This window comes from Geotrypetes seraphini, chromosome 3 (genome assembly GCF_902459505.1).
Source record: "Geotrypetes seraphini chromosome 3, aGeoSer1.1, whole genome shotgun sequence".
Taxonomy (NCBI): Eukaryota; Metazoa; Chordata; class Amphibia; order Gymnophiona; family Dermophiidae; genus Geotrypetes; species Geotrypetes seraphini.
Window position 1 is genome coordinate 57,173,882 of NC_047086.1, and position 13,069 is coordinate 57,186,950.

Below are 13,069 nucleotides of genomic sequence, written 5' to 3' on the forward strand. Positions count from 1 at the left end.
TCAAGGATGCTTACATTGTTGCATAGCAACATCAGACATTTCAAAAATTAAATCAATACCACCAGACCAAAATGATATACACAATGACCTGTAAACTGTTTGTGTGATGCCATTAATAGTAATATGGAGAAATTAGTCTGAATGTGCATGCAAAATTTGTTGTACATCTTCCACATTACAGGATTATGTGAAGGATTTTGCAGATAATTAATGAAGGACCAGCCCACTGGCTCAGTGTGCTGAGTTTGATTTATGAGTGAGATTTTCTGTTTCATGGGTCAGTTTTGTATTTGGGATGCTACAGAGCTACCATTCACAACGTATAGGGAAGGGCTCCCAGTCTTTTCTCCATGATGACACAAAGAGGGAGATTATAAATTAACCCCCCTTTTATGAAGCCGTGTTAGGCTTTTTTTTATCACCGGCCGCAGCGGTATTAGTTCCAACGCTCATAGGAATTTTATGAGTGTCGGAGCTAATAGCACTGTGGCTGATGATAAAAAAAGCTTAGTGCGGCTTTGTAAAAAAGGGGGGGGGGTAATTAGTAAATTGACTTCAATAATGACAGGGGGAGCAGGAAGAGGTGCTGATGGACAGGGGGGAAAAATGAAGGGAGGCCTACTGCTGGACAGAGGGAGCAGGAAGAGGTGATGATGGACACGGGGGAAAAATGAAGGGAGGCTTACTGCTGGACAGGGGGAGCAGGAAGAGGTGCTGATGGACAAGCTCATAATTGAAAAACAAAATTTTATTGGGAGACAGGCGCCTATCTACAGCTACAAAGTAGGTGTACAAAGGTGTGGTTAGGCGTGGAGCAAAACTTAGGCACTGTTAAATGCGATTCTAAAGGACTTAGGTGCCTATAATGTAGATCTTTAAAACCATGGCCTACATTACAGGTGCCTAAGTTTTAAGTTAGGCAATGCTGAGTGCGATTCTGTAATGGGTGCCTAAGTGTGAGTGACATGCATTAGGTGCCTAACTTTAGCTAGAATTAGAGCTCATAATTGTAGTGTAATGGAACAGGCTATGGAAGATAGCTCCAAGTTGAGGACTGCAGAGTTGGAAAGGGAGAATATCCATGAATGAAACCCCATGGTAGTGTAAGATGTAAGCTTGCAGCTTAATTCTCCCAGTCTCCACAAGTGCATTATTTTGTCACTTTAGCCCCAGTTCATAATGGCATTTTGCTTGTAGAAACAGAATTGGTTGTGGCTATTGTGGTGGTGGTGGTGGGATTTGAATTTATTTTTAAAAAGATGAAAAGTAAATAATACCAAACCTGTATGTTAAAAGGCAGACTTAACTTTAATTTCTGGTGGAATTCACTTTGTCATCTACACAAAATGGAACGTTTAATAGCAATACAAAATGGAAATTATAAAAGGTTTAATGAAATATGGGAGCCATTGACATTGTTTTGTAATGAATAAACACCATTTTCTTAACATTACTTATGAATGGAGTGGAAAGGGGAGGGATTGTATAAATGAAGAAATAGGTAAAAGAAAATATGAAAAAGATTGATTCAATTAAGAAAATAGTATGGAAAGGGAGGGGGGGAGAAGGGTTTAGATACATATACATTTGTTATTATCTTGATAGATTTATCAAGTGTTGTTAGTAAATCTATGTATTACTTATATTGTACACTTGTTGAAAGATTAAAAATGAATAAAGAATAAAAAAAAAAAAAGGCAAATTTCAAATAGCAAATATGTGGGCACTTTGAACATGAATAGCTTGGAGTTGTGTTTTATGGAGGTGACTTGAATTAGAAACTGGTTGAGTGCAGTAATCTTAATTTCACCTTTTGGTGGAATTCATTATGTCATATGTTCAAAATGGAAAGATCAATAGCTATACAAAAAGGAAATTATAAGACATTTAATAAAATATGGAGGCCGTTGACTTCTTTTTGTAATGATTAAACACCATTTTATATCTTGAAATTTACACCGTAAATAGTAGAGAGGGGAAAGGGATATTATACGATTGTGTTATTTAATAACAAAAAGAGGGAGGGGGGTTGGGTCTTGGGTTTTTATATATACAACTGTTGTATTTATCGATAGATTTATAAGTGATGTTTACAGGAATTTGTATGGTTTTAATTGTACACTTGTTGAAAGATTGAAAATTAATAAAGATATTAGAAAAAAAAAGAAACTGGTTGAGTGATAAACCACAGAAGGTGGTGGTAAACAGTAGATAGAGGTAAATACAGGAAGTTCATCAGGGATTGGTCCCAAAAATGGTTCTGGGAAATAATCGGCATTCGCCTTACAACAATATTTTCTGTAACAGCTCCCACAATCTGGAATTCTTTACCTTTACACATTAGATCTGAAACCAATTTAGAGAAATTCAAAGGAACCTTAAAATGGTTTTTATTCAAAGATGCCTTTGAACTCTAGATACTCCATTCCATCTAAATATATTTAGGGATGCCAGTTACTCCTTCCATATCTGCTACTTGTCTCGCCCAGTCTTTTTTTCTTTCTTTTAACAGAAATTCAGCAGCATAACATGTGTTTCTTCTTCCTAGTGTTTGTTCCTGACATGTTTCTTTTCTTAACTTTATTGTACTTCTTTCCCCCTTTCTATGTATAATCTGTATGGTTTGTCTGTAGTTTGAAGATAACTGTGTTTTAAACTATTGTACCCCTTATTTTTATTAATATTGTATTTTCGCCTAGAATTTTGATAGGCGTGTAATCAAATTTTAAATAAACTATGAAACTATGGGCTCCTTTTACAAAGGTGCGCTAGCGTTTTTAACACGCGCTTAGCGCACTTTAAAATGCCACGCGCACTAGCCACTACCGCCTCCTTTTAAGCGGGCGGTAATTTTTCAGCTTGCGCACGCTAATCCGGAGCGTGCACTAAAAACGCTAGCGCACCTTTGTAAAAGGAGCCCTGTAAGATGTTACTCAGGTCTCTCATTTATGGAATTTGCAACCGCTGACAATCCAAAATAAAGTGAGCTTTTAAAATATATCTTTGAAGTGTTGTAGAATCAATATGAGTATTAATTTGTAATGTTTAATAACCAGTCTGAACAAGGATCTCATGGCAGTTTACAAAATTAGCAGGCTGTGCAAGCTTGAAATCTTGTGGTGGCCCTCAGAGTTTTCTCATATTCCCACTGTGGCTCTTTACATGGAAAAGATTGGAGACTACTAGCTTAGAGGGAACACTGCCCACTGGTTGCAAAAATAGATGCTGGTCTGGCAAAAACTCTACATAGCAATCTGCAACTGTGAGAAGGACTTGCACGACTCCTCCTTCCGGATCACAAATGGTGAGAGTGTAACAGTCTAGTTTGCTGCTTGTGCAGCAGTTGGACATTTGCCGTGCAGCACTGACATTGGAGAGGGAACGTTGGCCAGGATCATTACACGGGAAAAGGCTAAGTGGTAGGATGTCAGTTAAGAGAGGCTGGTCGAGTAGTCAGGAAAGCAAAGATACAAATGAAAGAAAAAACAGCTGATACGGTAAAAGGGGGAAACAAGACATTTTGTAGATATATTAGTGATAGAAAGAAGTGCAAAAGTGGCATTGTGAGACTCAAAAGAGAAAGGGAGGAATATGTAGAAGTTGATAAAGAAAAGGCTGAATTGCTTAACAAATATTTCTGTTCTGTGTTCATGGCTGAAGCGCCGGGAGCAGGACTGTAGAAGACAAATGTGGTAGACCCTGATCCATTTTCAGAAGGTTGTGTTACTAAGGAACTAGCTAAATTAAAGGTAGACAAAGTGATGGGGCCAGATGGTGTATAATTGAGGGTGCTGAAGGAACTTAGGGACTGACTTTTTCAATGCTTCTCTAGAGTCGGGAATAGTACCGGAGGACTGGAGAAGGGCGGATGTGGACTCTACACAAAAGTGAAAGTAAGGAAGAAGTAGGGAATTACAGACCGGAGAGAGGGGCCATGCATCTGGGAATTTTTAGCTTCAGATATGGTAACCCTATGCAAACGTTTACGTGTCAAATATTGATATAAATGACAGGAATACTGGCATGCACAAATAGGTGTGCAAATGTCAAAATGGCAGCTCTATGTTCTGTAATTATGTGCACATCTTCAAAAGCATATAGTTTGCAGGAAGGAGTGTTCTGCACTAGTCAGTTAACGTAGCTTCATTACTTCATGTTGATAAGCGTGTACTTAGCGGATGAGTCCTTACCACCTTCCTAATAGGTAGTGGTAAGAGCTCACATGCTAATCTGTTTCAATGACCAATCAGTAGTGGCAAAATTAGCATGTGGCCATTAACACAAAACAGGAATTTCAGCCATTTTACCCCAGCAGTGAAAATGGCCTTAAGCATGCATGAATGACCCATCTCAGGATTCACTAAGGCCTTATTTTACCCCCCCATTTATTAAAAGGGCCCTTAATCATTTTAAAGTGTACAAACAAACCAAATGCAAGCTAACAGATGCACATCTCTAACAACAATCTAGTCTTTTCCAATAATTATTAGTGATGTTAATACAATATTTAATGAGGCTTTTTATTTATTTTTTTTTTACCTGATGGTGTGGAGTTGAAGATATTTTTTGGAATGACAACTTTGTCTTCAGAATTGCGTGCCCAGTCTACCATTCCTTTCCTTCCTCTCATTGGAAAATTGATATCTGTTAAAACTGATGCCGCAGGAAGTTTTTCAATGCTGGCCACTAGTAAGAAAAATTATCAAACTTAACACAATTTTCTTTCATGAAAAGTCTGAAAACATCAAGTCATTCCAACAGGACAGAACACACACCTATCTCCTGCCATTCAGGTAGAATAGAATAATGGTATAGAAGAGTAAGTGAGATGAGACACTTGAGTTCCACATTATTGAAGCTTTAAACTTTAGAATCCAGACCAGACCATTATTGGCTCTTTCTCAGCAAGCCTCACGCTAATTAAGTTATTGGGTCTTATTGAATACGCTGGCTGCTAGTCGGAGGTTCATAGGTTTGAACCTGTTTGATGTATTTTCTAACCAAGCTGAAAATAATTGGATGTGGCTTTACAGGGAGGATGGTGCTGCAGTTGTTTTTCTCCCTTTCTTTTCTTTTTTTTTGTTTTATGAGCTGGCTATCAGAATCAGGTTCTTGAAATAATAGGATTGCCTTTCCTTCCTGAGCATAGGTAATATTTAGTTGGGAAACATGTCCCTTAGTGTGTTTCATGAGTGAAAAGCCATAGTAATCAAAAATCTGAAAAGTAGCAAGTTTCTTCTCATTTTCAAAAAAGAAAGGCAAAAGAACTAAAGACAATATGTTACACTTGCAAACTGACCATCGGATTACTATGCCAATTTAAAGCATCCAGGCCTTTGGGGAAAATATTTTAAAGCTTTTCCCGTATGTAAAGCTGATTTTACAGACAGAATACCAACTTCATTCACTTCAAATTCATGCTGACGTCCTTCCAATCTAATCTCTTGCTTGCCAAACAAGAATACTACAAGTGTTTAACTCTTTTCATGCCGACCCTCACCGTCTCTTTGCCACACTCAACTCTCTACTCAAAGTACCCCCATCTCCTATCCCTTCCTCACTTTCCCCCAAGACAATGGCAGAGTTCTATGACAAGATTCACCTTGAATTCTCAACCAAGTCACCTCCCCTAACACTCTAACCTCCCTTCACCTCTTCCATCTTTTCTGAAGTCACTGAAGAGCAAACTGCTCAATGTCTCTCCTCCTCCAAATCCTCCTCCTGTTCCTTTGATTCCTGGATCCAGGAGTGGACAGGGAGGCTTGCCGGCGTGGGAGTGTACTCCACTCCTCTCCCCACCTGACAAGACAACGCTGAGCCAGTTGGAAGGCTCAGCGAGTCTCCCAGCACCCGTTTTTTGTTTTTTTAAATTTAATTTACTTGCTGGCCCGACATCGCTGGATCCAGGAGCGGACAGGGAGGCTTGCCGGCGTGGGAATGCACTCCGCCCCTCCCCCCACCTGACGAGACAACGCTGAGCCAATAAAAGGCTCAGCGCCAAATGGCGCACTGCCATTTGGCGCACTGTCGAAGGCACCTTAGCGAGCGCCTTTGCGAATCGACCCACCCCAACAACACTACCAAAAGTAAAAACCAACTGAAAATCAGCAGCCAAACTACCAAAGACCCCTCCACCAACGATCACCTACCACCAACCACCCAAAAAAAAAAAAAAAAAAAAGAAGCTAACCTCACGAGCCCAGCACTTCCTACTATTAATCCTTCTTTTAACCAGCTGGAAGACAGCAACAAATAATCTCCTCCTAGCACCCGCTACAGATATAAATAAATCTCTCTTCCAAAATAGGAGAACGTCAAGTGACAGAAACTCAAACTTACAATCCAACACTCTATACTCCATTACCACAGCATGGGAAATAAGACTAACACACACTAAGACTAAACCACACCGACACCTCAAATCACTTATATATCCAAACACAACTCACAATGATCACACAGAGATATCCACACTCAAATGCGCCTACTTAAATATCAGAGCGCTAGGTCCAAAAATAGAGCTTATAAAAACCTGGATAACACACAAAAACCTGGACTGTCTTTTCCTCACAGAAACTTGGCTAACCTTTGACACAGACCCTAGAATAACGGAAGTCTGCCCACAAGGTTACAAAATTACAGTGGTTTGCAGAGAAAAAAAAAGAGGCGGAGGCCTAGCAATCTTAATCAAACAAGACCTAACCCTTAATATAATTGAAAAAAACATCTAACCCATACATGGACTTATTAGCTTGCCAACTCTCAAGCACCGCACTAAAAGACTCACTAAACTGCATGCTCTGCTACATAGTGCCGGGAAACTGGTCTTTAGTAAGAACTGAAGTGGAAGACTTCATATACCAAAACTCACTAATTGCAACCTACAACATACTCCTAGGAGACCTAAATCTACACCTAGAAGATCAATCATCCAAACAAGTAGACAATTTTCTCTCATTTCTCAAAGCCTTATCCTTCCAAATGCTAAATCCACAAACAACTCATGAAAAAGGCCATCAACTTGATATCACAGCCTTCATGACCCACCAACCATCAGAAATTCATACATCTAACAGAACATGGTCCAGATCCATCTGGTCAGACCACTACACTTACTCTTTCAACATCAACTGGACCAAAAACAAAAAAAACTATAACAAAATTCAATAAAGTAACATATACCTCACACAAACACATCGAACCCTCCATATTCTGGTCTAAAATAGATTAAACTATTTCAGAAAACAACCCCGAGGACTTCATCTTACAATAGGAAAGATTATGCTCCAACACCCTTGATGACCTAGCCCCACTGCAAACCAAAACCAGAACCAGCAGATCAGATAAATGGTTCAACTCCGAACTGCTACAACGCAAAAGACAATGTAGACAATTAGAAAGGAAATGGAGAAAATCAAACTCGGATCATATAAAATCCGCCTGGAAAAAAATCAACAAACAATACAAATCACAATTAAAGGACAAGAGAAAAGCACACTACACCAACCTAATAGGCACTGAAATCCAAGACACCAAAAACTATTCCAAATTCTAAAAACCCTACCTGACACCAAACCCTACCTGACTACTAACAATACTAGTACTCCCTCAGCCACGCTATTAGTAGAACACTTCCAAAATAAAATTACTAATGCAAGAGCTACCCGCAATGACTCCTCTACCCATCCTAACAAATTCACAATTCTCCCCACAGATAGAGAGTCTACTGCAGCAGACAGAATATGGTCTCAATTCCCCAACATTCAATGGCCCGAATTCAACAAAAAATACAGCCATGCATCCTGTGACCTAAACAACTGTCCACCATATCTTCTAAAAACATCCAGCACAAAATTATTCACTCTTCTTCTAAACTGGATACAAAGCTCGCTCATAAACGGCCACTACCCAACCAACCTCAGCGAAATCATCATAACCCCGATCCTCAAAGACCCCAAAGGACCGATAGACCAAACAGCCAATTAAAGACCCATTGCCTCTATTCCACTCTATGTCAAAATAATAGAAGGACTAGTTGCCAAATTCCTCTCCAATTACCTAGAAAACCAAAACATACTCCATCCCACTCAATCTGGCTTCAGAAACAACTTCAGCACAGAAACACTACTAGGATCTCTCCTGGACACAACCAGACAACATCTCAGCACAGGAATAATGATGCTCATACAACTAGACCTGACCGCTGCATTCGACTTGGTGGACCATAACATATTACTTCAAATCCTAGATACAATAGGTATTACAGATAAAGTATACTCATGGTTTGAAGGATTTCTTAAATCAAGAACCTATAGAGTAAAATCAGACAAAGAAAAATCTGAACCTTGGTCAAACCCTTGCGGAGTTCCCCAAGGATCCCCTCTATCTCTTCAACCTCTATACAGCCTCCCTCAGCTCACACCTGGACAAACAAGGCATAATATCCTACAGCTATGCAGATGACATTACCATTCTCATACCCTTCAATGAACCAAACTCTCCATGACAAACACAATACACCAAACACTAAAATCAGTAGCAATCTGGATGAAAGATCACAAACTGAAATTGAACCCAGATAAAACTAAATTCATCCTCCTAGAAACAACAAAATACCAACCTTAACCAACATTGAAATCAACACAATCAACTACCCCATACAAGCCACCCTAAAATTACTAGGAATAACAATCGACAGATGCTGCACCATGCAACCGCAAATCAATAAAACAATACAAAAATCATTCTCAGTCATGAGAAATTTAAGACAAATTCAGAAATTCTTCGAAAAAACACAATTCCAGCTCATAGTTCAGTCCTTAATACTAGGCCTACTTGACTACTGTAACATCCTCTATCTCCCTTGCCCTGCAACTATAACAAAACAACTACAAACTATCCAAAACACAGCACTAAGACTCATCTACTCATTGAAGAAACATGACCACATTACAGAAGCATATCTCAAATCACACTGGCTTCCAATAGAATACAATTTAAATTGTACTGTCCACTATTTAAGACTTTATATGGAGACAGTCCAATCTATCTGAATAACTGCCTCATCCACAACACCTCAACCAGACATAGGAAAACTCACACCCTTTTATCATTCCCCCCCCCCCCAATTAAGGAGGTCAAACGGAAAACAAAACTATATGATGACCTCCTGGCCACTCAAGCAGCCAAACTAGACAACTAAATCGCCAATCTACTGATGGCATCCCTCAACTACAAGACTTTTAGCAAAGGAATAAAGACCATACTCTTCAAGAAAGCCCTGAAAAAAGAAATAACACCACAAGTTTCAATCACCACCTCTCACTAAAGCCAACTACCCCAAACAAATAACCATAATTTCTTACTCTCTTTGAAAATGCCCAAACTTTTTTTTTTTTTTTTTGGTACGTTCTTGTTGTAATACATCCTTGATTATTCTTTTGTAATCCACCTAAAACTGCAAGGTAATGGCGGAAAAGAAATCCCTAATGCAATGTAATATAATTCCCACCCGCCTACTCAGAGCTTTTACTCCCACTGTCATCCCTCTCATCTGTCACATCCTCAATCTATCACGCTCCACTGCAACAGTTCCTGATGTCTTCAAATATGTTGTAGTTATACCTCTCCTCAAAAAACTCTCACTAGACCCTGCATCCTCCTCCAACTATCACTCCTCCAACCTTCCCTTCCTATCCAATCTACTTGAACGTGCTGTCCACCATAGCTGCCTGGACTTCATTTCTCATCAACATATTATTGACATGCTTTAATTGGGCTTTCATCCTCTCTATTCTATGGAAATTGCCCTTGCTAAAGTCTCTAACAACCTGTTCCTGGCCAGATCAAATGATCTCTACTCTATCCTCATTCTTCTGAATCTGTCTTCTGCCTTTGATACTGTTGATCACCATCTATTCCTCGATACACTGTCCTTGCTGGGATTCCAGGGTTCTGTTCGCTCCTGGTTTTCTTCCTAGCTCTCCCATTGTACTTTGGATCCACATCTGCTGTTATCCCACTGTCTATTGGGGTACCTCAAAGCTATGTCTTGGACCCTTTCCTCTTCTCCATATATACCTGCTCTCTCAGTACACTGATCTCTTTCAATGGTCTCACCTCTATGTTGATGAATCATAGATCTATCTCTCCACATCAGATATCTCTACAGGAATTTTCTCTCCTTCTCTGCTCATACCCAACAAACTGCTAAAGCTTGTCACTTCCTCCTCTATAATATTACCAAAATCTGACCTCTCCTCTCCAAACACACTACCAAAATCTTTATCCATGCTCTCATCACCTCTCGCTTAAACTAATGCAGTGTACTTCTCTCAAGTCTTCTGCTTAACTGTCTCTCTCTATTTCAATCCATTCAAAATGCTGCTGAATGACTCACACTCTACGAGAGCTGCCACGCTCACATTACCCCTTTCCTCAAGTCACTTCATTGGCTCCCCATCCGTTTCAAAATATAGTTCAAATTCTTCTTACTGACTTACAAATGCATTCACTCTGTAGCCCCTCAATAGAGCTCACATCTCCCCCTATGCCCCCCTCCATAAACTTCATTCATTGGGTAGGTCCTGCTTTCTGTACCCTTCTCCTCCACCACCAACTCCAAACTCTGTCCCTTCTTTCTTTCCACGCTGTATACCTGGAACAGGCTACCAGAGTCAATATGTCAATGCTCCATCTCTAGCAGTATTCAAATCCAAGCTAAAAGCCCACTTTTTGAAGCTGTTTTCAACTCTTAACTGACTCACTGTCAGTTACCTTTACCCATCATATAATTTATTCTGCTAGAAACACCCCAACCCTGAGATGTCCTGTCTGTCTGTCCAAATTAGATTGTCTACTAAATGTTAAATGCAAAGCATTGCATACACCTTTCAGCGCTATAGAAATGTTAAATAGTAATAGTAGAAAGGGGATAATTCTACATCATAGGTGCTAACATTTAAAAGCCAATTATACACATAAATGTTAAGAATAGTGTGTATGTGTGCATGTGCGCATATTACTGCCAACACTCTGTGTGCTAAGAAACTGTAAGAAACTGTGATTGGTGGAGAAATAATCAGCTGTTTAGCGACTGCCTGTTTAAAACCATTGAATGAAATGCTGTGGCCATTTTAAAGCAGTAAAATTGAGCTGAAGGATGACTCTGGTATGATTCTATGGTATCAAGAAAACTGTGAATAAAAATGCTGATGGTATGTCTTTATATATACCTGTGGAGTGCTGGGTTAATCTTGTTACCTTACATTTCAGGGAGATTTTGCCTTGAAACATGTACATGTTGGTATAATGAACCCCCTGACTGTCTTGAAAACCTAAGTTATTTATTTATTCTAGATTTCATGAAAAGTTTTAAAAGTGAAATTAAATTGCACAACCTGCAAAAGAAGTAAATTAAATAAAAAATTAAACATGAAACTATTTAAAAAATATGGATATGTTCCTCTCTCTAGAGGGAAAGAAGTTATACCACTATTGAGTGACATCACTGAAATCTGAAAAAAATTTAGATCTGAAGACTTATATAGGGCTCCTTTTACAAAGCTGCACCCAGAGCACATTGCAGGGTTTCAAGGAAGGTTTAGACAAGTTCCTAAAAGAAAAGGGGATTGAGGGTTACAGATAAAAAAGAAGAGGTAGGTTACAGAAACGGACAGGAACCACATTACAGGTCATGGACCTGACGGGCCGCTACAAGAGCGGACCGCTGGGCGCGATGGACCAATGGTCTGACCCAGTGGTGGCAACTTCTTATGTTCTTATGTAATGTTCTTGTTATAGAACTTCCCTCAAAATAGCTAATATAAAATTGTGTGGCACAATATCCCTCAGATTCTGTAAATGACGCTTAGATTTTCACACCAAAAAATTTAGGCATGCACCTAATTAATGTCAGTAATTAGGTGCTAACAACCAATTATTGATTTTAATTGGGACCCATTGAAATCTGCATGTGCATCTGGCTACATACTATTTTATAAGACATGGCACCTGACTCTACTGGTAGGTAACTTGAAGATAGTATAGCCATGTGTGTGTCAGAGGCATTCTGAAAAGTTGCACACATAGTTACAGAACGCCTCAGCACATCTAACTTGGGAGCCAGCACTGACATCACATTTCATCAGGAGTGACATGGGGGAACATGCGGGTGACAAACTAAAGGGACATTTCTCTAAATCATGTCCATCACATCTTTTCTGCAAGGTTTAAATTATCTATGGGGCACTACAAAAAGGTTCTGCCTTTTATGCATTAAGTAATCACCATTCAGTTTCTGACACTCACTGAAACCATCATTATAATTACCTGATGATACCATTCATTGAATTATTTTACATAGAAATAAAATCTGGTCTATACAAAATGGGAAATAAAGGCAAAATAAAGGCAAAAGAGTTGGCGTTCGTGAAATATTAAAAAAAAAAAAAAAACCAAGAAGAGGAGTGCAGAAAGGACTACAGGGTGAAACTGAAAGAAGCCAAGAGAGAGAGATACGTCTGGCGAAACCACAGGCAGAAGAACAAATGTCTAAAAATGTAAAAAAGGGAGACATAATTTTTTTCAGATATATTAGTGAAAGGAGGAAGAAGAAAAATGGAATTGCTAAACTAAAAGATGCTGGAAACCAATATGTGGAGAGTGATGAGGAAAAAACAAATGTGCTAAACAAATACTTCTGTTCTGTGTTCACAGAAGAAAATCCTGGAGAAGGACCGAGATTGTCTGGCAAAGTTACATGAGAAAATGGAGTAGATTCTGCGCCGTTCACGGAGGAGAGTGTTTATGAACAACTTGAAAAACTGAAGGTAGACAAAGCGATGGGACCAGACGGGATCCATCCCAGGATACTAAGGGAGCTCAGAGAGGTTCTGGCGAGTCCTATTAAAGACTTGTTCAACAAATCTCTGGAGATGGGAGTGGTTCCTGGGGATTGGAGGAGAGCGGATGTGGTCCCTATTCACAAAAGTGGTCACAGGGATAAAGCAGGAAACTATAGGCCAGTGAGCCTCACTTCGGTTGTTGGAAAAATAATGGAAGTGTTGCT

The 13,069-nt window shown here is 39.4% G+C and overlaps 1 protein-coding gene across 5 annotated transcripts in view; it reads right to left on the reverse strand.

The window, feature by feature from the left end:
• Nucleotides 1-13,069, reverse strand: part of ADGRB3 (adhesion G protein-coupled receptor B3) — a 1,500,610-nt gene that overhangs the window by 711,369 nt on the left and 776,172 nt on the right. For all 5 annotated transcript variants that reach the window (XM_033937354.1, XM_033937350.1, XM_033937352.1 and 2 more), the window contains one exon: nucleotides 4,540-4,686. In XM_033937354.1, coding sequence (XP_033793245.1) covers nucleotides 4,540-4,686 — 147 coding nt within the window. The remainder of the gene's footprint in view (nucleotides 1-4,539; nucleotides 4,687-13,069) is intronic.